The sequence below is a fragment of the Neltuma alba genome, unplaced genomic scaffold (genome assembly GCF_004799145.2).
Source record: "Neltuma alba isolate B1F8T4 unplaced genomic scaffold, ASM479914v2 tig00011128_pilon, whole genome shotgun sequence".
Taxonomy (NCBI): domain Eukaryota; kingdom Viridiplantae; phylum Streptophyta; class Magnoliopsida; order Fabales; family Fabaceae; genus Neltuma; species Neltuma alba.
Genome location: NW_021635864.1, coordinates 196,678 through 221,033, shown reverse-complemented (window position 1 = coordinate 221,033; position 24,356 = coordinate 196,678). Strand labels below are relative to the sequence as shown.

Sequence of the window (24,356 nt, the reverse complement as noted above, 5' to 3'; positions counted from 1 at the left end):
CAAACTCGTTCTTGCAACTGCTAGCACTCAGAATTCAACCAAGAAAAATGATGTTTTCATCCGGTCTTGCTTTCTTACGTGCAGAGATCTCCCGTTGCCATTCATTTGAGTGAAAATGTGTCTTCACCGTCATGGCAGTGTTGCGAACTTTTGAAGGACCAGTTAGCAAACCAATCTTCCTCCAAACTTTGCACTTTAGTGGGCTGATGGAAGCTAGTTAATAAGGCCCAGTATGTTCTTTTGGATTATTCAGGAGATCCCAAAGCCATCTAAACTTGTGAAAATACAGAAACCTACGGCGGCTGAGAGATTCATTCAGAAGAGAACCGGAGAAACAAAAAGGAAGAGTGCAATGAACCCAAAAAAAGGAAAGAAGAGTTTATGACGCCAAGTGGGAAAAAAAAAAGCTCATCAAATCTGGCCATGAACCTAACCTAGTATCATGTTCCCTTTTAACGAACATTTGAAGGGGAAAAAATATTTGATTGATGTGAATGTGAGGTTTATTGAATATTTTTAGCACGCAAAACCATCTTTACATGTTTGCCTTTAGAGGTTTTTTTAAAAGATAATCGAAATTACCTAGTCCCCTGGCATAATTCATTGATTTGCCATTGTTTATTGTTATGTTTTTGTATCAAAGAGTAAAATCTTGTCATTGCTTTAAACTATGTGGACAGGTCCTAAATTCGCTCTCTTATTTTATGTGATTGATTTTCATGCCTTTTCAACCAATTTTTACCTCATTATTTTATAGTGTTTTTATTGACAGGTTGTCTATACTAATTTTGATTCTAAATATAAAAATTAGTTTATAATACAATTTACATTATAAACTAGTTCTTATATTTAAAATTAATGTCTAGTATATAATAAACTATGATGCAATACAACTAAAATGAAGTGATGATGAGAACAATAACTAATAAATGTGGAGACTACAAAATGTTTATGGCAAAATATTTTTATCCCATTTTCTCTTAGGGATAAAAAAATAATACTACTTTCTATCATTAATATAAGAGTTAGAAAACTAATTTATATATATTAAAAAAATTAACTAAGTTAGTTATTTGTAATATATGGATGATGTTTTTTCTAAAATACCTCTATCAATCATGTATGTTAAAATTTTCCTATCATAAAAACCTCTTAACAATTGCAATCATTGTAGGGATTATTTGTGGGCAAAAGAAATAAATACTTGAGACAAGGTAGATTATGTATTGTATTTAGGATTAAATTAAATCTCCAATTACTTTTTATATCAAGGACAGGAAGTAATACCATTATTACCTGGAGAAAAAGAAATGAAATATGGGAGGATCAGAACTCAAAAATATAGACTGTAAATCGTGTGTACGTGTGTGTTTTATTTCTTTTAAAATATCCGTTAATTGTTGGTATCTTAGTATTATAGATGATAAATGGAGACCTTATCTATTCCGGCTTGGAATTTAATATGTTGTACATTCGAGGTAACTTGAAAACAGATCAACACAAGTGCTAAGTGGTACATTTATCGCAGGGAAAGTGACATTTTTGTTGGATGTGGAAAATGAGATAATTCACTTGGATTAGTTGTAGCTTGTAGGTATGCTCTATACCCCTTTTAAAATGGGATGAGAGAAATAATTGTTCACCGACCCAAGGCACGATCAGTTCTCTGCCGTTCAATTTTAGTATTCTAGATACAGCTTTGTGATTGTTCTATTCTGTCTCTACCCATCTTCTTTCCTTATAAACACTGAAGGGTGAGAGGTTTTGGAAGTTATGCACACTTGTTTCTGCGACCTCTTGCCTTGGAAACTTTGAATTGAAAAGCAGATAAAGATGAACAGGGTTCCTCCCAAAATTCTAGTTTCAACTTTGTACCTCCTCTTATTGTCCTTTCCCGTCCAAACTCTACCGCATGTTGCTGACACGGGTACACTCAATTTCAACAGTGGCTACAACAGCCAAGGTGGTGAAGGTGAGATTTTCGGCAAAAGCTGCAACAATGAATTCCAATCAATACCTCTCTCTTCCCCATGTCAAAAATCAAAAACCACAAAAGCATCTCCAGTTTTTCCTCTCCAAACAGACGGTTTGGTTTTTGCAGATCAGAGACTTGAAGTTGTATACCCAGTGATCCAAAAATTCAAGTCCAGCATCACCTCTGATCCCCTAGGAGTCACCAAATCATGGGTAGGCTCTGATGTTTGCAGCTACAAAGGTTTCTACTGTGATAATCCCCCAGACAACGCCTCAGCCATTGCCGTGGCCTCCATTGATTTCAATGGGTTTCAACTTGGAGCTCCTACACTTGATGGCTTCATTGATCAGCTTCCTGATGTTGCACTCTTCCATGCAAATTCCAACAATTTTAGAGGCACCATCTCTACTAAAATCTCCAAGCTCCCTTATCTTTATGAGCTTGATGTAAGCAACAATCAGCTGTCTGGTCCATTTCCCATGGCTGTCTTGGGCATGAACACCCTAACATTCTTGGACATTCGTTTTAACTTGTTCTCTGGGCAAGTCCCTCCCCAGATATTCACCCAGAATCTCGATGTCCTCTTCATCAACAACAACGACTTTACTCAGAGATTGCCTGATAACTTAGGCAGCACTCATATTCTTTATCTCACCTTAGCCAACAACAAATTCATGGGTCCTATACCTAGAAGCCTCCCCAAAGCTTTGTCCACTCTCACCGAGGTATTATTCTTGAACAACCAGTTAACAGGCTGTATCCCATATGAGATTGGGCTTCTTGAAGAGGCTAGAGTGTTTGATGCTGGGAACAACCAGTTAACAGGTCCACTGCCCATGTCCTTGGGTTGCCTTGAGCAGTTGGAAATCCTCAATTTGGCTAATAATCTCCTCTATGGTATGGTACCAGAAGTGGTGTGTGGACTAGAGAATTTGATCAACTTATCACTTTCAGATAATTATTTCATGCATGTAGGACCTTTGTGTAGAACCTTAATTCAGCGAGGGGTTCTTGATATTAGGAACAACTGCATTCCTGATCTTCCATTGCAGAGATCAGTGTTTGAGTGTGCAGATTTCTTTGCGCGTCCCAGAATGTGTTCCCACATGTGGTTTCATAGTTTCATTCCTTGTAAGTTTTCTTTTCACCACAAGTCCTCGGTCTCTGCCATTCCTAAGATGGCTCCTTCTCCTTGACTTTTTCTTCTCTTGCTTCAACGTTAAGACATGGACTGCAACATTTTGTCATCTCTTTTTTCTTTTGTGTAGTGCGTAATCATGCCAAACATTGTACCGTCTTCCATTTTCCTTTTAATTATTTCTACTTTTCAAGCCTCAAATGAAATACTTGGAGGTTTTGTCATAATCGTGACCACTTTATCATAGTTTCCCCTCCATTTAATGAGTGTGGTACAGTCTAGATATTCCCATGAAAATTTACCAGAAAACAATATTATCATGATTGATTTGTGGGGCTCAAATGGGTGCTCCTGCAGCTCAATAGTACTGACGGATTCCATTGAATAGAACATTAGTATTATTATTATTATTGGATCCGCCGATTTCCAAACCACTCTCTAATATTGAAAAATATTATTATTAAAGAATAGGATTTATGTGAAAAGAGATTGGGCAACATTAATGATAAAAGAAGTCTCAAATCGACGAGAAGCGTATGGTCCCATTATGCTGTAAAATTGCAAACTTTCCTCATCTTTGACTTTTTTGGGGGAATGGTCCCTGCATGTGTGAAAAGTAACATTTAGCCATGAAAAGATGAAGATTACAATCGCAATATCTCATGCATATCAAGTGGGGCAAGACGCATTACGTTATTTGATAGTTCTTTCGAGCTTACCAACATGTTTTATTTTTATAAAACAACTACGTACGTAGTTGGTCCCATCCCATACTCCTGTCACTTGTTTTGCAAGTGACACTGATTATGGGTTGGGGGGGGGGTAGGGGCATGGGTTACAGCTCAAAAAGAGCCCCGCGATGCATGATTAATTATTATTTATAATTAAGGATGTCATGTTCATTAAAGAAGGAAAAATCCAAGTCACCAGGCACTGTTTGGTTTAAAATATCAAAGAAACTTGTGGTAGCCTTTCGGCTGTCTATGGAGTATTTTTATAGTTGAAAATGTTACAAAATTCGAATAGGGGATGGTGCCACTGTTAGAGTTGACAATAAACTTGATTTACATTTGCAGAATGGAAGCAATCGTTTTAAAAGGAATTAGATGTGGGGGCGACGTATTATTAGAGGCGTTCGAGATTTCTCTCTCAACTAAAGAAACCCTTGAATATACAGAGAGTGGGCTTATCAAAGTGGAATAAAAACCAGAGGCGTTGCAGTTATCTTGTCCATGGCCTACTTTCGATCTTGTCGCACCTGTGGTAGGTAATGAGCGGCCACGAGATCTTTGAAATAAAAACGGAAACTGAAACACATTGTGAAAAACCAAAAAAGAAAGAAAGAAAGGAACAAAGAAATCTTGGGGAGTCTTTTGGACTGATGTGTGGGGGAAAAAAAATCCAAAGGGGGAAGAAAAGCTAATGACTTGGGACGTGCTCTACAGTGATTTTTGTCTCTTTTGTCCTTGAATGAATTAACATATGGTGATCAACTTCAAAGTTATAGCTAGCTTTTATAGTTGCTGCCAACATACATATAGCCCAAGTCGTCTAACTCTTAAAAACCATATCTACGCCTGGAGGAATAGCATTATAGTGCTATGTTCACACCTCTTTTTGAAGTTCAGGAAAGTATCAGGTTTGCTCGTAAGTTTTTCAAACTTAAAACTTACGATCGAGGCAATCCATCCATAGACCCCCCCTCAAAAAAAAAAGAAAGAAAAAGAAACATCCATCCAGTTGGTAAAGCAAAAAAAAAAAAAAAAGAAAAAGAAAGAAACAGCTAAAGACAGGTCTTTCTGTTAAGGCGTACAAGGATTTGTTACATAAACACGCTCCAGTCAATCAACGAAGTTGCATAAGGTTGACTTTATACCCTAAAGTTGACACTAAAATGACAAGGCCACCCTAAAATTAAACTATTCCTCCAATCCTAAATATATGACCCTTATACTAGTGTGTATAAAGATCTTATCCTTAGAACCAGAAGAGTAACATATTGTAGGGCAACTCAGGAGACATGTAATGAAAATGGCTTTTCCTCTAAAGATCCTTTTGTTTTTGTTTTTTGGCTATACATAATGTCTTCTTATTTGAGGGAATCCTATTCGAGAAACTATTAGACACTAAATGCAAGCGCCTCTCCCAGCAGGAATCCAAACCTTGGTTTGCTACATTATAAAAAACTAGTCTCTTCTACTAAATCTAACTTGATAAAATTTTTTGTTTTTGGTCAGAATGAAAGTTCAACGAAGATGGCCAGTTAATTCAACAGAAATGAACCAGGCTATCTTGCCAGCCCAAGTTTCAAAGAACACAAGGCTTTTCCCCTCTAGAGGACGGTGTTTGATAAACGCGCGCAGATAAAATTGTCAATACGAATGGAGCCAAAAAAAAAAATAAAAAAGTCAATACGGGAAAAAAAAGTATTGGTGGAACTTCTTTCAATAGAATACATACATTCATATATATAACAACTATTCTTTACACACATGAAGCCCTTACAATTTGAAAAAACAGCTAGAAGAATTTCCTTCTGTTATGTAACGGAGAAACACTACAGTATACACACTATCAACAAAATCAATAATATAAGCTTGAAACACAATTAAGACAACAGAAAATTACAATTACAATAAGGCATTAAAAACCCTTAATAAACATTTCCAAGAATTGATGAATAATTTTTTCCCTTTCCTCTACTAGTGTTGTTATGAACAGAGTATTTTTCTCCTCCCAAAAGAAAAAAGGTCTAGCAAGCACCTGTCTCCTCCTCAGCCAATTATTAGGGTTACTGCTGGCAACATCGCAACAAACCTCACAAGATGCTCCACAAGCAGTAATTATGTGCAAGCTTCCAATATTCGGAAAGCGTTATCCAAGACTATAGGCATGTGCATGGTGAGCGGCCACTAATATTAGTATGTTACGCTGCAGCAAGAAAAGGCGGGTGTCCGTCAGATCAATGCTTCTTACCAGGACAAGAAAAGTGCCCGGATGGTTATCAACTTATCATTGAGCAAAGTATAATTCACTGGCTGAAAACTGAATAAAAATGTAAGGGTCTTTCCAGGGTCCTATACTAGGTTATTGGGTAAGAATTATAAATGCGCTTCTTTCACCTTATATTGCTTTATTCAAGATAAAATGAAACATTAATAGTCTAATAGTGAGGCCTTCAAGTACTATGAAAAAAATTCATAAAGATTGCTACCTGTACCTAATGTTGTGCTCTTTCCAAAGTCCTGTGTCTATGATCACTCTCAATGGTCCAAAAATGAAAACTAGGTGACAGTAGATCAGTGATCATAAATGATCATGGTTCATAGTGTACGTGGCAAAGCCTGTGGCCGCGGCCTTGCTCTCATAATAGTCTCGTCACTGTGGCGAATCCATTCTGAAAGCCTCCACGGCTTTTGCCACTTCCATTTGAATTGCACCAACCATTGGTGATGACTTCTTTTCCACCTCCATAACTTCCCCGAAGCTTGTCCTACAATGGCTAGTTTTTTCATTGATAGCTGCCTCATGGGTACCAACTGCATTGACAGCAAACGTCATATTCCTTGTACCGGTTAAAAAGGCATGTTCAAATTTAATGTACACAGAAGAAAAATTTTACCTTTCTACTCTGATCTATAAATGCAGCAGATTCCCCTGCTATGCCATTAACAACTCCTGGGGTATACTTGAGCTGTTTCGGTACTGGCACAGACGCTGGAGATAATGATCCATTCATATCTTCAACGTAGTGTTTCAATGAATTTGGCGAGTTTCCCTGTTGATATCAAATAATGGTGAGATAACCCCTAAAAATCCAAGACATGCGTTGATGAAACAACCATGAAATACAACGATAAGAGAATGCCAAAAAGTCAATGTTACAATGACCATAAATATTGTAACAGCTACACTGGCACTACAGGAGATAGTCATGACAAACAATCTCCACCAACTACTCGAACTTTCTCAGGAATCAAGTAATGTTTATAATGTCGAGTAATGGTGACCTAATTGCAATAAATTACTACTGAATACTTCAAACAAACATAGTATGCTTGATTGGAAACACCTTCAATGTCAAATTCATTTCTATTCAAGCTTTTATAATGTCACACTAACTTCATGCCAAGTTGAGAAGGATGAATATTGTAATATGAAGCCTTGAGAAATTAAACTTGACCAAGAAAAATGTGATCTTACTGAAGCTGGCGTAGCCAATGTGGTCGCCAAAGCTTGATCTCTCAATTTCAGCTCTTTCTCAACTTCCTTTCGCTTCATCTCACTCTGCCGTAATAGGCCTACAAGTTCTTTGATTTGATCTTTCATTTCCCTGATCTCCATGTCTCTCTCCCACAGTTGGCATCTGCCGAAAAATAGAAACTTGAATTTCAATATGTACCCATATACATCAAAAACCACTCAAGAGTAGATAACAAATGAGTGCATATCATAATTTGACATGAATAATATATTCCGCATCTATCAGTTAGCAGGCCTTTTTATTCCCACCCATTAAGCAGATGACTAAATAAGCTTATTCTATCTGTAAGACCGAAGATACACTGCAAACTTGTCCTTGTTGGGTCATCCCATTTGCATTGGTCATGGTAACAAAACCCATGTCAAAGGATGAATATTCAGATCTTCAGGGAAAACAGAAGGCCATTTAAAGCAATCAAGAATTTAAACTCTTTTTCGCTTATTACTGTGAATTCTTCCATCTTCAATCTAGTAAGAAACAATTTCAAGACCAAACAGGTGTCTTCCCCCTAAAACCTGTGATTATCAGAAGCAATATCAAAGAAGAAGCAAGATGAAGCCAGACGGAGATATCTGACTCAGAAAACCGTAAACAACCCATAGACGTTTGCATCTTGGAGTCATTTCCCTCTCTATCTCAACACATCTCAATTCATTATATTAAAAAGAAAAAAAGAAAGAAAGGGTCCCTTCTTCTAATACTGTGAATGATACGCGAAACTTCCTATTTAGGCATGATCAAATAAAATAAAATCTATTCACTGTTCCAGATATGCTGATGTCAAACATGCAACATTTGGACATTGGGACGAAGAATTTAATTAATGGTAAAAAAAGGCACCTAGCATCTCCAACAGAATTAAACATATATTGAAGCAAATTCTTGGCTTCTCCCATTGAGCGCAATTGGTTCCAGCGTCCACGATTAGTGAAGGCTCTTTCTCTTTCTTCTGCCTCTGAAAGTTGAGAAGCCATTGCCACTAGTGAATTAGATGATATGCTCAGCATGCTCTCAAGCGAAGCTATTCTGGCCATTCTAGCATTTGGTGACATGGAGGATGCTCTGAGAAATGAGACAAGTATCAAACTCAACATAAAGAGACATGCAAAGAATCCAACAGTTTTGGAAGAGGTCAGGAGTGAGGCAACTAGTCATAAACAGATTAAATCAAATTATATGAAGTATACCTAGCAAAACCATTTTTTCCTCTTGGAGGAGTGAGGCCTTTTGCAGCAAATTCATTCACTTGCTTCAGTATGGCTAACTCTTCAGCAAGAGCAGCTCTCCTGAAGATTGTACCATAATAATTAAAGACCACACCAGATCAGCCAGTATGAAAATCACGAATAAAAATATCTGTTACATACACTTGGCTCTGCTTCTCATACTCAAAACGGACTTCATGCTCTTTCACCATGACTTCTAGCTCATGATCAAGCCACCGTTGTAAGGACTTCTCATTGCTCTAATGATGCAACATGGAAACTTCAATTACTTTTTATCTCATAGACAGTAAAAGAAACCTAGGAGGATGAGGAAACGATCATTACCTGTCCATTTGTTGCACTTCCACTGATAATAGCTGGAAAATGAAATAAAAGGGGGGAAAATCAAACAAAAGGGAATTGAGCACGTGCACACGCACAAGGCATTTCAGGAGAATAGTCTCTAAATCTCAGTCTATATCCATTATGTTCATACCTGAAGTATCCCGGCAGGAAGATTTACGAGCTTCTAACAACTCCTTTAGCCTTTTGGTGGCCATGGCAGCTTCTTCAGTCTTTCTTTGAAGGACCTGAAACAAGTATACATATTTATACGTCTCATATCCGTAATGACAATCACAAAAGTCAAAGATGACAGTGGGCCTTTCTCTAACAACTTTTCTTCTGGTCACAATCATGCCAGATGCACAAAAAGGTTAAAAAAAAAAAAGAAACAGAATTATTCTTCACATTGGTTGAATTTGGTTTTTTTTATTGTTAAATGTCTTTTTCAAACAGGCAAGAAACCACGATGCTATATGTGTGTGTGTGAATATCTGACATGTTCTGGAGGGAGATAGGCCATTTGATGCATGTATCAATAATTAATTATAAATGAGCGCCTGGATTTTGATGCATGTATCAATAATTAATCATAAATGAGCGCCTGGATATGATGATTTTAAGTTACAACTAAGTAGGAAAAAACTTATGAATCGTCTACATATTTTTTTCTTTATGAATATTTCATTTGCCAACAAAGCAGTTGTCTGAAATTGTCTATAGAGTTGACCCGTAATCTAGCTTTATTAATATTTTACTCACACCTGTCAAATGTTTCTTATAAATTGACTGAACTGACACCATTCAAACAATAGCTCAAATATCTTTACCCAGAGTTTGGTCTGAAATTGAATTAGACCATTTAGTGGAGGCATGAAGTAATGGTTTCTATGCACATTCCAATGAAAAAGTGAAATTATTTTTCATTTTTGTTTGTTCTTGCAAGTTTAAATTGAAAGTTTACAGTTTTTTCATGAAAAAGCTGGACAAGCAAAAAGCAGAAAGAAGAAATTCCCACTGTTTCTCGGTCATAATATTCGTTCCTAAGATAAGCAGAGACATCCTGGTAACTTTTTTAAAGTTCAGAATACAAACAGTGTACACATATTGCTGGAAATGGGACATGTTTGAAATACTGACAGAGAAGCTGGTACAAGGATAGTTAATAATAAACACTTAAGATGAGGAGGAATTGGCAGTAACATCAGCGAAGTTCAAATAAGTAAGATATGTGATATTAACTTGCGACAGTGTGTAAGACAAGAACAATAAGGGAAACAATTAATAGAAACAAACAACATTGAAATACTCACCATTTTTTGGCGCTGATTTAAAGCTTGTAGCTTATGTCTTTCATACTCATTTTTCCTTCCTTCCTTTCGCAACTGTTTTTGCCAAAAACAGAATATTGTAACAAGCTTTTTGCAGATATAATTAATTCAATGGAGGGACGTAAAGTTTTGTTTCAGTTTATTGCAGATCAAACATAATAATCAAAACGTGCACAGTCATGCTCAACAGTAGCACTGACAGCAAATGTAAATCCAGGTCCAAATTGACCATGGACTTCAATTCCATTTCTTGAATTTTGCTTACTTAGAAGCTTTGGAGCAGCACAAACTACCAGGGTTCAGACTAAGTATCACAGAAAAATTATGCCGGAAAGGAAAAATAGAAGAATAGAGGAAGCGTGACATACTTGCAGGAGCTCTTTCTCTCTAGAAGCCTTCCACTGCCTGAATTGTTCTGCCTCTTGCTTAATCCTTTGTTGCAACTGAACCTGCAATGTCAATCGGGTTATAAAGATAAAGAGCATCATGTCATTTCTACTGTAGTTATGAATAGATGCAATATTCAACCTTCTGTGCTTTTATAGATTGTATTTCATCTTGCAGTCTCTTCGCCGCTTCATCACTTTTTTGCTTCTGCTTCAGAAGTTGGACTTGGCTCTCTTGTTTCTTCTTCAAATCCAGAATCTGACACGCACAAATTTTGAAAAGATTCTTGCAAGTTCAAATCTCTTCCATTTTTAATCTTCCTAATGGGAAATTAAATCCAGTAGAACTTGAAATTAAATTATCTACCTGTGCTTCAAGTGATTTCAATTTTTGTGCATGGACATCCTCTAATTTCTGTGTTTGTCCATCAGAATTGGCAGAAAGATTTTCAACCTCAGCTAAAAGATGATCCCTCTCTCGCTACATTCATAAATAAATTATAGAGATATATGAATACCAGTTCAATGACGAAGAAAAATAACTTCACAGAACTTCTATTGAACCTGGACAGTTCTCTTTTCATCCTCCAACTCCATTATTTTCCTTCCAAAGTGCTGCTTGAGTGTTTCGGCATCCGACACTCCAAAAAGCTTCATTTCAGTCTGGACAATAATATCATTAAGTATACTAACAGGGGAAAAAAAAAGAAGAAAAGAAAAGCAAACAAAATGGAGATGGTAGTTTTAAGTACATTCATGACATGTTTTCTTATTCTTAAAGACACCAGGAGAAAACCACTCGTTGCTGCTATTATGAATTTAGTGCCTTGCAAAGGTGAAATCCCATTTGATGGAAAATATGAGATGAACCTTTGAGAGAGCTACCCCTCAAAAGCTAGCTTATGAGGTTGGAGAGCACAAGACTTACAATGGGTCAAAATTTTACCATGTAGCTTGTCTGTCCCACACTGCATGAGAAAGGGAGGGAGGGAGAGAAAAAGTAAAGGGTAAAGGGAACCTTTGATAGCATCGATATGTACTTTAAGCGGAATCAACCCCAAAATACTAGCTCATGAGATTGGAGAGGCCAAATTCCACCAAAAACCACACATCAAAATCACATAGTTCCGCTGTGGGACTCAAGGCAATGGCCCATAATCTGATATAGGAATCAGACTGAAGGAAAATTAAATTAAAGCAGAAAAGGCATCCATAAGAAACATGATTGAGCAGAAATTCATGGTTGTATTGATTAAAATTTGTTATGATTGGGATATAATATGTATGATATGGCATGAATTCAAAGTTCAAAGATGCTGATTTATATGCATTATAACAACCTCTTTCTGCTCCAAGCGTTTATTCAACTCATGTAACTCTCTATCCATACTATTTTGCAGCAGTGTGTGCTCCCATTCTTTTGCCACTTCTTCGATTTCTCTTGAATCACCTGCTAAATTTGGCAATTATAACCTTAAATTATAGCAGCTATCATCACACTGATAAATGAGCAGCATGCAAAAGATAGAAGAAGGAGTGGGTTAGGCAAGAGGATGTTCAGCGCATGCATTAGTAACAGATGATAAAAACCAGGCAATAGAAAAGTCTTGCCTGTTGTTTCATTCATTGAATAATCAGATGCTACTATAGGAAAGCTCCTCTTTAGCCCTTCAGTCTTGACAATGCATGTGCTACCATCCTGAGAAGTTTCAAAACATGCATATATATATATATATATATTAAAAACAACTTGAACTCACTTATAGCTATAAGAGTAGATAGAATTAGTCAATTACATGGACACACCAAAGTTAGTAAAAGCACAAACACATGTTAAAACAATGTCAAAAGAAGAATCAAAACACATACATGAGCATCCTTTTCACATTGTTCTACAACAGAACATCTACTGCGGTATTCGTGAAGTTCCCGGCAAAGATCCTCATTAGCAGCTTCAAGCCAAGCAATCCTTTCCTTGAGGACCTGCGCAACCAATTATAAAAAGATCATATATTTAAATTATACAAGTACAATTATTCAAACCAGAATTTTTTTTTTCAAAAGAAGTGATTATACAAGTCTTCAGAAGACAAAAAAGGTACATGAGTCAACTTTAGGCTAGAAAAAATTTCTAACCAATATGAACTCGTGTTGATTAAAAAGACTTCCGATCATGAAGCCTCAACCATGTCCATTTAGTGTTAAAGTTTACTTATAATAGGATTATACACAAGTAACTAACCATTCATTGAAGATTCCAGTAAACAAAAGCAAAATACCTGAACTTCCTCAGGAGAGCCCCCAGAACGAGCACAAAGTTCAGCTTGCAAATACTCTAGTTGTTGTCTCATTTTCAGCATCTCACTGGACATGGGATCTCTGTTGATCTACAGATAAGTATAACAAAAATTGAGAGCCAGACTTTAGCATAAAAGGCAACAGGCTTCTTTCTTTTGCCTTTTTTTTTTTTTTGTTTTAAAATAAAAAGAAAGGGATGACAAAAAATAAATACTTACAACAGGTTTATTTTGAATATTACGGGCACGATTTGCATACTTCAAAGTGTTGAGGGTTTCCTCCGCATTAATATCAGCAGGACTTATGCAAGCTAGAAAAGAAACATCTTTTTGTGTAAGAAAAATAGACCCATTCAAACCCAACTTGGTTTAGATGCAGCTTGAAAGATTGGAAAGGGAATCAAAACCACAGGCGTTTTAATCCCTTGTCTTGAATTGTTTATACCTAAAGAGAAGTTAAAATAAATCTGGTTACTTTTTTTTTTTTTTTGGCCAGCTATCTGGTCACTACTTAATCCCGCTGAGAAAACATTTCCAGACAGTGGGGAAAGGAAGGCCTGCGAATGAAAATCCAGAACACTGAGCATATATGCAAAGCCAAAGCATTTATTTACTTCTTTTCCTCGTTGGCAAAAAAATTACTTCTTTCACTCGTTTTTAATATTATGTCCTCTTCCACTATTTTTGAAAGACTCAGTTGTATTTATGAACTTTTATAAAGGGCAGAATCACTAAGATATCAGATGAGTTCCATTTCCCAAGATTATATTTGTTCACCTATAAAATCATCCTTTCGAGAGGAAAAAAGTAACAAAGAATCTCAAGTTGATTAGGATACAAGCAAGAACAAGAACAAACCTATCATAACAGTTCTGCTGTTACCACCGAGTGAATCCTGCAAAATCATATAACTTCATCTAAATACATAAAATATAAGGAAAATAAATATTTCTAGAAAAGGGAGAAGGGAGAATACAGAAACTTTCATTTACATGTTTTTTATTTTATATTTTTGTCTTTGCCGCAACAATTATTTCTTTTTGTTTTATTTTTGGGCCAAAACAATTATTTCTTCTTTACTTTAAGGCAAATTTAATTATAAATTAAGGAATCTAGGCACAAACCACATCACTAAATGCAGGACTGTCAGACAGATTTTGATTCCTGACATGAATTTTTTTGAACAAACTAGCTTAACATGAAGAAAAATTTTGAGGCACCACCACAACAAAGACATATAGTCAAGTGCTTTTTCACAGCTTAATGTCATATGGGGAATTTTTCAACTATGCTTAATGGTTGACGGATGGAATTTCCATGACTTCCATCTGATAACCTTCTCAGAGATGGCAAAAGAATTAGCATCGTTTGGACCAGTAGAAACACGAGAGAACAAGCATTATTTATAAAGAAAATTAATAATAGACTCAAGAAATTACTGTTTACATGAATAAAAGTTACGAAACAACATTTTCATTTCTTATGTTGTCTAATTGGTTTATCAATTTTGTATCATGCATTTATTAACCATCTTTTAGCCACAGTATCTCATGAAGAGCGCCAAATAATATTAATGAGTTATATGATCATCTTCATGCATACACATCATTATTGTAAAGAAGAGTGTGTGCCACAAGAAATCCACATATAAAGATGTCAAACCTGCAAAAGCCTAGTAAGTTTACTATCCCTGTAAGGAACATGAACACCTTCCTTTCGCTTCTTTTCATCACCAAGTGCACTAATAACATTACCAAGGGCCAGGAGGCCCTTGTTAATATGAATTCCTGTTTAAAATATGATATAATTAGAGACTACTCACTAATCAAAAAGCTCAGCCGCTAAAGTGGGTGATGGTTACCTTCCTTAAAACGCAAACCATCAGAGCCTGTTCTTTTAGCTCGTTCTGAGCCAGCAAGATCCACAAGGTGCAACTTAGCACATAGATACTCGTCATTCATGGACCCATTTAAACTGTTCTCGCGAGGATTGACGCCATTGAGTTTACGCATTTGCTCTAATGTGATGGTGAAGATGGCATGCGAACGACTAGTTGGAGACACAATAGAAGAATGAGTAACAAAAAAAATCCTCAGCAAAGTAAATTTTGAAGTGCAACATTTTCATGCTAGATCAGAGGCAGCAAACCTGGATTGGTTGTTCATATTTGTGCTCCCAGTGGCTCTGCTCAATGATCCTTGTTCCAGGCAAGCAGCCATTTCTTTCAATGTTGAAACACTTACTTCAGTAGATCCAGCCAGCGTAATAACACCATTTGATGTCTCACGAATTTGTATGGGAGGTTTCCCAGGGACTGTCACTTTTCCCCCATGTCCATTAGCAGCTTCTTGTTTGCTCATGGAAGAAGGATCCAACAAGTCTCGTACTTCTTCTTTAAGAATCTTTATGCCAAAAGAGAAAAACGGTTGATCACTTGATTGAAACAACAACTAGCTTTTGAACTTTATCAGCTTCAGATATTAAAGTACTATGAAACTTCCAAAATAAGGCAATAAAAAATTTATTGACAGACCTCAATGAAGGAAACATGTAGCTGAAATTCAATCTGATCCTTTAAAGTCTCAATTTTGCTGAACAAAACATTCATGACTTGGGGTATTATGCCTGTTTGGCAACCATCTTTAAAACCAGTGCCCATGGTGTATGTTTTCCCTGAACCTGTCTGCAATCAACCAAGTGAAAATTGTGACATCTCAGGGAAAATAGAAATGTGTAGAGGAATTTCGCTATTTTCACCCTGAGTAGTAACTTTACCTGACCATACGCGAGAACAGTGGCATTATATCCTTGGAATAAAACATCAACAAGGGGAGCAACACATTCTTCAAACATATCGGATGAAGGAGAACCCGTACTCCCGTAAACATGATCAAATGTAAAGGAATGAGCACCAATTTGCACCTGTATTTTAATCACACAATTAGCAAGTGATTCCGACCAAATTTTCCTGGTCAAGAATACTATGGTGAGCTGCTATCCTAGATAGAGGGTATAAAGACTGAAGTAATGGCTGCATTCAACGTGCAAACAATATACAAAGAAACAATTCTGAACGTCAACTTTGTACAACTTCAGAGAATCGTTAATACTTTAGAGCTGACAATTAGGAAGAAAGCGTGTCCAGAAATTGTGATAGTTTTGTTAAGAAGAAAATTGACCTCATTACAAAACAAATCAACTAACATTAAACAAAGTAGTTTGAACTGAATTTGGGGCCTAAATACATGAAAGGCACAATTAATGTGACAAGCAGGTGGGTTGTTCGTATGCCACCATTAGATTGAAGAGACAATTTAGTTTGCTCAAACTCCCTTGTCACATCGTCCACTCAAAGTCGCTTACAAACTAAGATCCTAACAAATTAGAGCGAAATGGCAAAAACTGGTGACGACACTCCTCCTCATAGTAAACATGTACCTCATGAAATGGCTTCATAGCCGATCACCTCAATCCCCAAAAGAATGTTTTAAGAAAATAACATTTTTGTTCCCTGCTTATGTTCAAACCCAAAACGACACTGCCTAAGAATTGGATGAAGTAAAATATCCCAATTAGGGAGCCAACGGCTCATGGGATCATCATAAAAACAACTCAAATTATAAAAAAAAAAAAAAAGGCAGATGGTTATACGACACCCCAAATACCGTTCCTCTCTCATATTGAAATATGCATATTTCTTACGCAAGCGATTTTGGATCCAGATCTCTCAAAATAAATCAAGTCAAAGCTCTATGCTTCATGCAAAACTGAGGTATTAACAAGCACCAAAGCGATCCCCGCCTCCCAAATGAGTCAATTATGCGCATTTCCCAGCAGATAGACGGAAATGAACCATCACATTGTTGAGAAAGAGTGCACCTGAGGCTTCCCAGGGACGACGGTGACACAATCTTTACATCCCTGAAGCTTTTCATCACTGATGAGCGGTCGGACATGGACAGCAACCTTGACACAACAATCTTCCCCTGCTTCCATTTGGAAGCAGCTCAGAAAAGGAGGGGTGGAAAATGAATGAGAGCGAGCTCCAGTAGTGTGAGTGACTCAGTGAAAGGAAAAGATCCAATTGCTGGGACAGCGGTCCTCAACGTTGGCAGAAGAGCTGAGAGAATTTTTCAGGATATGAAAGGGGACGCAGCAACTACAGGAGCAAGAAAAATGAAGGGAGAGCACGGGACAGTGGAAGAGAGAGAAAGTTATAATATAGTTAGAGATGGGGGGAGAGAGAAAACGAAGGGTGGTTGTGGGAATAGGGGCAGTGAGAGCGGAGAACACCAGGGCTGCTCAAGGTAACTGTAAGGACAACAACCACTATCATTTTCCTTCAGCTTCACTGCACACCAGTCCTGACGGTTGCGTGCTGCGAGTCATTCAGGGGCAGCTTTCCCAAATTGCCCTCACAATTTCTCATACATTTAATAAAAATGAATAAGGTAGGACTTAGGCGCAAACTTTGGTGTAGAGGAGAATGAAATCTACTGTGCTGTGGGTTGGTGCGTAGATTTGAGAAGAAGATAGAGAAAAAAGGAATAACACAGCGCACAAAGCCACGTGATGCGGAACCAGATACACCATTACAGCCGGTACCCCATCATTGTCACTCTGGTTCACAGGTGCCCTGCTCCTTTAGTTTATGTGACACGCATCATGCCATGCACATAATTTTGGCCTCCCTTTCCTCCTCTCTATTTCGGTTCTCTTAAAATCAGCATTAATTAACCCGGTTTATTGAATGAAGCATCACAATTAACGAGTTAATTAATTTTTGGGGATTACAGATCCGGTATTGCACCGAAAGGCATAAAAGGGAGGGGGAAGAAAAGGTAGGAACAGGAAAGAGAGGGCGTCGGGAAGCAACGAGGGAGAAAGTGAACCGCCTATAGGACACATCCAGCTGTGTGGTCTCTACCTTCACATGGCGATCAAAGCTCCTCTTCTATAATTGGGTGGGCCCCAAGCCCCCGGACTTCCTTGGTCAGCCTCTTCGGGTGGTCCCTCCCTGAGTGCTCTACGCATTTCCATTTCCGTGGGGCATCCCAAGTGAATTAATTCATCTCTGGAGTTTGCTACTTTAAGCATCGTATTCACTCCTTTTTCTCCAGTGCGAATACTTACCGGTCTTTGCTTTTTAATTTATGCCCCCAGCTCATCCTCCCTTTCTACTCTCGCAATCCCAACGGTCTCATACTACTCCTCGCCCTCACTTTTCTTTTCATTTTATAATCTCCTTACTTCTTTTTCCTTTTTTTTCGTTGAAATTAAGGACAATTATTATATGACAGTGACAATTAGGAGAATCGGATTACAGATCCCACAAAAGCTAAACCAAGTCCTATATTCTGCGGATGGTTTATCCCAAATCTGCTTCGGCACCTTCCATTCGCGAACTCAGAAACACAGTCAAAGTAAATCGGATATGGATCTCGCGTCAACTTTTGCGAGTACTGACGGAGGACATGCCTGGAACAATAATGCAAGCATGGAATCAATCGCGAGGATCGATCTTAGTACTGAAACCATCTCTGGCGCGAATGGTCCAGGCCCTAGTGACCGTTACCGAACATGACTGATTGTTTCCAGAGACAAGCCAGCCTCTATGATGCGTCCAGCAGAAATTTGGAGCAGGATTTTCCTAGTACGACTCGCTCGCATAGGCGGACGCTGCAAAGATTTTGGATAGATTTGTATTTTAAAAGTTAAAACAAGGAGCACTTATAACTTGTTCGTATTTAATTAAAAAAATTTAGATGATGCATAAATTTTTTTAATTAGTTTTCCATTTTGTCTTATTTAATAACACATTTTAATATTTATTTGTATTTATTATCATGCCACCCCCAAACATCATTGCCTCCTTGACTCATTTTCTCTCCACGGTCATTTTTATTCTAACAGTTTTGTTATTCTCTTTGTTGCATTTTCTCTCTCCTTATAGATAAGAATATCTATATATTTATAATAAATTTTTACTAAATTTTTTATCCCCGCTATTTAGTTGTTCTATTAAATTCACCAAAGACGCAAATAGTAAATTGGCCCATACAAAGTGTCTCGAAGCCACGTGTATTCAACATAAACAATAATTTAACAGTGTCAATTATTCGAAATTTATTGAATATATTGATAATATCTATTTATAATAAGTTAACATATCAACGTATATGAGCAATATATAATAAAATTCATATTCTACAGGAAAACACACAGATCAAAAAAATGGTGCAGTTTTTTTTGCGAAGCTTTGTAACTCATGTGGCATCCCAGAACCTTTTTATAATGAAAGGGATTGCCGCATCAAAACTCCATGTAATATAAGGAATATAATGAGTATCTGAATGGGTCACCTCCCCTATGTAAAAGGGTTGAGATAGGGGAAAAAAGACCATATGTAAATAAAAACCATAATTACTTTGACTGTTCAATATTTACATCTTTTGCCGGTAAACATTTACATCCTTATTACCCGCATATCTCGACTCTATTATATAGAGAAAAAATATTTCCTCTTGTCCTAATTATAAAATTTTATTTATAGTATCTAAACGAGATTTTATAATTAGGATAGGAAATAATAATACTTATACATTTTTAGGATTTACTTATTATTTAAATATTTTAATAAAACCAACTGGCTAAAGAGACTCGCTCACTATGAATTTTATTTTTTTTATTCATCAAATTTCATTATTTTAAACATCTAAGTCCATATTTTATTGAAGTTTATTATTTTTTCCCTGAATTATTCATATTAAACAATCGAATGGCTAGACGCGATACCTGCTTTTTGGCAATTATAAAGCTTTTCAAATATACTATAAACAAAAGCCAATACTACATTAATTATAATAAATTAATCGCACATAAAATTTAGCTATATAAAAAAGTGAATATTAAATATTTTAGATGTCATCGAACCCAAACTCACATTTGGAATCAAGCCAATTTCAAAGAAACGACTGGCGGAATACACTGACACGTAACTATACATTGAGAGTCAGAGGCTTGTTGGGAATAACTTGGTGTGGTAAATCGGGGAGTCGACGGTATTAAATGCGAAGGTTTGACAATTAAGTCCCATTACGTAGTAAGCTTTATCGGGTATGGCTCACGACTTATGAAGGCTGCCCGCAGTCCTAAACTTCCACGCACTATGAGCTTGCAGATTTATGAAGCTTCACCTATAAATATTACCAATATATTTAGATTAGACTAGCCTTTTGCTTCTTCATTTTTCTTTCCTTTTCTTTTAAATTCGAGGAAGCCGAAACTTCTTGGAAAAGTCAGGATCAAGGAGCGTGGCAGTGGGCCATAATTGGAACGTCATTTCCTGCTTCGCACTGTTACATACTCTGGAGCCATTCACCAACTTGGAGCATTAACATGCTTTCAGATACTCGAAACATGTTGCCCCGATCACAAACAACCAAGTACTATTATTTCTTAAATATGTCGATGGCTCATCTTTTTTCCAAGTTCAAAAAATTTTTATATGCAAATCAGACAGCATGAGCTTTCTTATTTTATTGTTCAGTCACAACGCAGAAAATGACCCCTCCTCTGTTTTGTAGCATTTCACTTCATGCGGTGGACTGCAAGCAAAGCAACGCGGCAAAAAATATTGTTTTTTTCCCCTTCCCCCTTCCTTTCTTCTTCCCTGCGATTCTAGGCTTCTTTGTTCAGAAGGAAGAAACGAGAACTGTAGGAGGGTGGGTTGGGTACATGAAATAAAAACCCAACCTCAAGCTTCTTTTTGAACCTAACTCCGCATTCATTGGATTTCATCCTCCGAACGTTAGCTCCGACGCAAACAAAGCAACCACAAAGTGGTCCCCTCCATTAAACTGTTTATCCGGCTTCTCGCGGCAACACTGATCAGTGATTAAGAGGATATTAGTAACATCAAAGGAGAGCTAATAACAGTATTTCTTCTAGGTTTATGGGTCTGGCACAGCCACTAATCCCTCGGATGATGACCTTTTTAACCACTATGACATGATCTTGAGATCAGAGTTAATTACCAAACTGCAAACAAAACGACCCTGTCATTCATCCTGTCCCTGTCGCTCCATCTCTCTCACACTGCCGTGTGTGTGTGTGTTGGATTATATGTGAGCTTGATGAGTAAGAGAGGTCCTTATCCATCGAGAAACGACAAGAATCACATGATTAGGGAAAAACTATATTATTCATATATTCTTTTGAAGAGGGGGCAGTGAGTAGGCAGGCAGTAGCTTTTTTGCTTTATGCTTTCAGTGAGGCTAATAACTCTGCAACAACAGTGCATAGTGATTGCTTTATTGTGAAGCCCAACCTCTGTGTTTTTAGTGTTACCCCACCAATTTTTCTCTCTGCTTTCATCCCCCATGTGGAGCTTTAACTCACATGCTCCCATCACTAACATCATTCCTAATCCTACTTTTTCTGACCAATCCCCCATCTTTCTGCCTCCTCTCTCCCTATCATTCTCTCCCACCCAAACTCCTCCTTCCCCCTTTATTTATCAGAATCATTAACCATATAATTACAACATAACTTGGCCTATCTGAACTAAGCTCCAATAGCACTCCTCTGCACTCATTTTAAGTACGTCAAAAACCCACAATCTTTGGTTCCATAGCCAGGATTTTGATTCCCACAACATAATTATTACATGTGGCCCAATCCAATCTAATCGTGTTTTAGCATTTGATTATGTACTGGCTGGGACACAGCCTTCAATGTGTAGCTCCAAATTGAGTATCTTCCCGACTTCCCCTTCCTCTTTGAGCTGGGGACTCCAACTGGAGACACAACATGTGCCTCGTGGTGAGCCTTTATCATTAGCATGCGTCCATGAGCTGTCGGAAGCCTAGCCAGAAAAGTACCCATATGTGACTTTTAGGACAGTCACTAATGGCTAATGAATGGATATTTCATATTTGTGACCCATCCGTCCATCAACATTCTCGTATTCGATTTATGTAACGGTCACAGATACAAAAATATCATGCACGTTTTTTCTAATTCCTTGCACCTACGTTTTTTTTTTTTTTAACACAACAGAACACTGCGTAGAAGATGATCCAAATTACTTCCATGGTTCATATATCACTCACATGTTATTTTTCCCCTCTGCAAAAAATGTTTACTCATATGATAATTTTTTTTGGACTGATATTAATACGATATGTTGTCTGATGAAGATAGTTTAACAAGTGGAGTGACCTTTTTGCTTCGCTCTTGATTGGAGGCCTGAAGAGCGGTGGGCGGAAAGCCCAAATATATATTTGGACCTTTGTGAGTCAAATAAAGTCGACATTGGTGAGGAATCTTGTGAACCCACAGTTAAATAAAAATTCCTTTGCATGGCTTTTGGGCTAAAACAACCAAACGATGTAAATCTGATGGGGCAGTCATATTTGAGAGGGCTGCATCTTGCTTTTGGTATCCTACCCAAAAACAAAAAAAAACCTGCAAAAATGACCTGAAATATCACCGAAATTTCAAAATGCTAAAAAAGGTGATATTGATTATTTTTGTAAAGGTAATAACTATTCTTCTAAAGATTTTGATATGTCAACAATAGCATTACCTTTTTGTCATTTTAGAATTCAAGTGTTATTTTTAATCATTTCCTCGAAAAACTATCTACCATTTGCATGGGATATTTTTGCCAAAAAACACACTCTTGCCATTTAAACCTTTTTTAAATTATCCAATTAATACCTAAATTTTGATTTGAAATGATTCAATCCCATTAGTTTTTTTCCCCCATCAATTCAATCCCTTACTTAAAACAATTCATTTTGTATAATTCCATCACTTAATAAATTATAAAGATTAAATTATGCGGAATCAAGAAAATATATAGATTCAATTGTTTTGAGTCAAGATTATTTAAATCATTCAAAAATTTGGAAATTTTGGTATTTGAAAATTTAATTTGCTGAAATGACCTAAATTTGAACACATGCAATTATGATCTGTGAATATAATTTTTTTTCTGCTCTGTGCAAAAAAATTTTGTATTGGTGATTGTTGTATGCACACCATAAAAAAAGGGTTGCATTCAAGAATCATAGTTATACTCATTTAAATTTGGTTCTTTTTTGTTAATTAAGTTTTCAAACCAATTTTTTCAAAAAATTTAAACTACATACTATATTTTTTCTTTAAAAAAAGGAAGATGTGACTTTGAAAAGAGCTTTAATCATTCCTCCAAATTATCATAATTTAGATAAAATGTTGTGGGTTAAATGAACATCCCCCTCAACCAAGAGAAAAATTAGAAAAGGAGTCAATTTAGAAGATCAATTTAGGAAAAATCTCATATAAATACCTATTGAATTTTAAAATCCTAAATAAGTCACTCTAATTTCACAAAAGACAAATAAACCTATAGGTATTAAATTAGGATTTGCAAATTTTGGCAAATTACCTCCATACCCTTTTTCTCATTTCCTTAGCTCCTCTCTCTTCATTGTATTCTTCAGTTGAAGAGATGGAATACATCTAGAAGTTAACAAATTTGGTCTTTGCAGTATAATGGGAGATTTGATGATTTTTTTACCAAGCTGTTTCTTCCATTTATTTTCCTTCTATAATTTCTTGAATCTGGTATAAATATCACAATTTTATGATGCGAGCAATTTTTTTCCCTCTTCCATCTTCCTATTATTATTGCTAATGATATTTCCTTTTCAATCTCTGATTGATTGAGTAGCTCTAGCTATTTCTTTTCTGCTTCTCTGCCCCCTTATCGGGCTAGCATGGCAATTTCAGCTATTGACATCCTGAAGGAAAATCCCAATCTGATAACAAAGCTGAAGGCTAACATTGCTTTGCTATGGAAAGGTGGGCTTTGATATCACTACCAGCTCCTCAATGAATTATATAATTGCATGGCCACGTTTTTGCTTTGGATTTTGCCAGGCATGTGAAGTCCTGACTATTACCAGTAGAACAAGGATCTTCTTTCTTTATACGATGCATGAGGTGATGCAAGATTATCAAACATGCAAGGCTTGATGATAGCAAGCAACTCAGAATCACCGATTGTTTGTTTGAGATTGGAGAGGTCAATAGGTTCTATGAAAAATGGCCTACTTCTGCTTGAAGATATAGCTGAGCGGGTGTTGGAATCTCATTTGATAATTGTGACAGTTTATGATTAACTAGGCACCTAGTGGCAATGCATCCGTAGGTTTTGGAGGAAGATGCTTCGTTTGTCGTTGCTTCCAAAAGATCAACTTTGGACAAATGTCGTTTGCCAATAGGAATCAAACTTCTTTTCCCCGGCAAACCACTCAGAGTTAGATCTACGTAAGGCAGCTGAATCATTGAAGAGGGTTGCAGCATTAGTCCTGAGTCGACATGCTTGAACACTACAGATCTTCCTTCTCCTGTCCACTTTTTCTATGT

The 24,356-nt window shown here is 36.9% G+C and overlaps 2 protein-coding genes and 1 pseudogene across 5 annotated transcripts; 2 read left to right on the top strand and 1 right to left on the bottom strand.

Annotated features, from left to right (window-relative positions):
• The first annotated feature begins 365 nt into the window (after positions 1-365).
• LOC114761640 (uncharacterized protein At4g06744-like) lies at positions 366-3,224 on the top strand. Its single transcript, XM_028951054.1, has 3 exons — positions 366-377; positions 1,512-1,513; positions 1,754-3,224. The coding sequence occupies exon 3, from the start codon at positions 1,834-1,836 to the stop codon at positions 3,169-3,171; it is 1,338 nt and encodes a 445-aa protein (XP_028806887.1). The 5' UTR covers positions 366-377; positions 1,512-1,513; positions 1,754-1,833; the 3' UTR covers positions 3,172-3,224.
• A 2,320-nt stretch (positions 3,225-5,544) lies between these two features.
• Positions 5,545-17,623, bottom strand: LOC114761662 (kinesin-like protein KIN-4A). Of its 4 annotated transcripts, none has more exons than XM_028951077.1 (26): positions 16,818-17,623; positions 15,714-15,860; positions 15,472-15,621; positions 15,087-15,340; positions 14,800-14,987; positions 14,601-14,725; positions 13,797-13,833; positions 13,158-13,249; positions 12,921-13,028; positions 12,511-12,624; positions 12,253-12,340; positions 11,982-12,094; positions 11,206-11,304; positions 11,009-11,122; positions 10,784-10,900; positions 10,624-10,704; positions 10,238-10,309; positions 9,079-9,172; positions 8,928-8,959; positions 8,745-8,842; positions 8,565-8,663; positions 8,218-8,439; positions 7,317-7,479; positions 6,736-6,891; positions 6,328-6,652; positions 5,545-6,044 (listed from the first exon to the last, which is right to left on the bottom strand). In XM_028951077.1, the coding sequence occupies exons 1-25, from the start codon at positions 16,932-16,934 to the stop codon at positions 6,437-6,439; spliced, it is 3,096 nt and encodes a 1,031-aa protein (XP_028806910.1). In that variant the 5' UTR covers positions 16,935-17,623; the 3' UTR covers positions 5,545-6,044; positions 6,328-6,436. The 4 variants fall into 4 exon arrangements, with proteins under 4 accessions (XP_028806910.1, XP_028806909.1, XP_028806911.1 ...); XM_028951076.1 differs by having other exon boundaries at positions 6,334-6,652; positions 16,818-17,622; XM_028951078.1 differs by having other exon boundaries at positions 6,334-6,652; positions 11,982-12,091; positions 16,818-17,620.
• Positions 16,971-24,316, top strand: LOC114761634 (long chain base biosynthesis protein 1-like; annotated as a pseudogene).
• Positions 24,317-24,356: the final 40 nt, after the last annotated feature.

What these genes read in the sequence shown, in the direction of transcription:
- LOC114761640 (XM_028951054.1), top strand. Translation starts at nt 1,834, where the DNA reads ATGAACAGGGTTCCTCCCAAAATTCTAGTTTCAACTTTGTACCTCCTC.
- LOC114761662 (XM_028951077.1), bottom strand. Translation starts at nt 16,934, where the DNA reads ATGGAAGCAGGGGAAGATTGTTGTGTCAAGGTTGCTGTCCATGTCCGA. An exon ending in GAGAGAAAGAGCTCCTGCAA is followed by an intron (nt 10,310 to 10,623) that starts GTATGTCACGCT and finishes TGGCAAAAACAG; the next exon opens with TTGCGAAAGGAAGGAAGGAA. An exon ending in TTATAGATCAGAGTAGAAAG is followed by an intron (nt 6,653 to 6,735) that starts GTAAAATTTTTC and finishes CTGTCAATGCAG; the next exon opens with TTGGTACCCATGAGGCAGCT.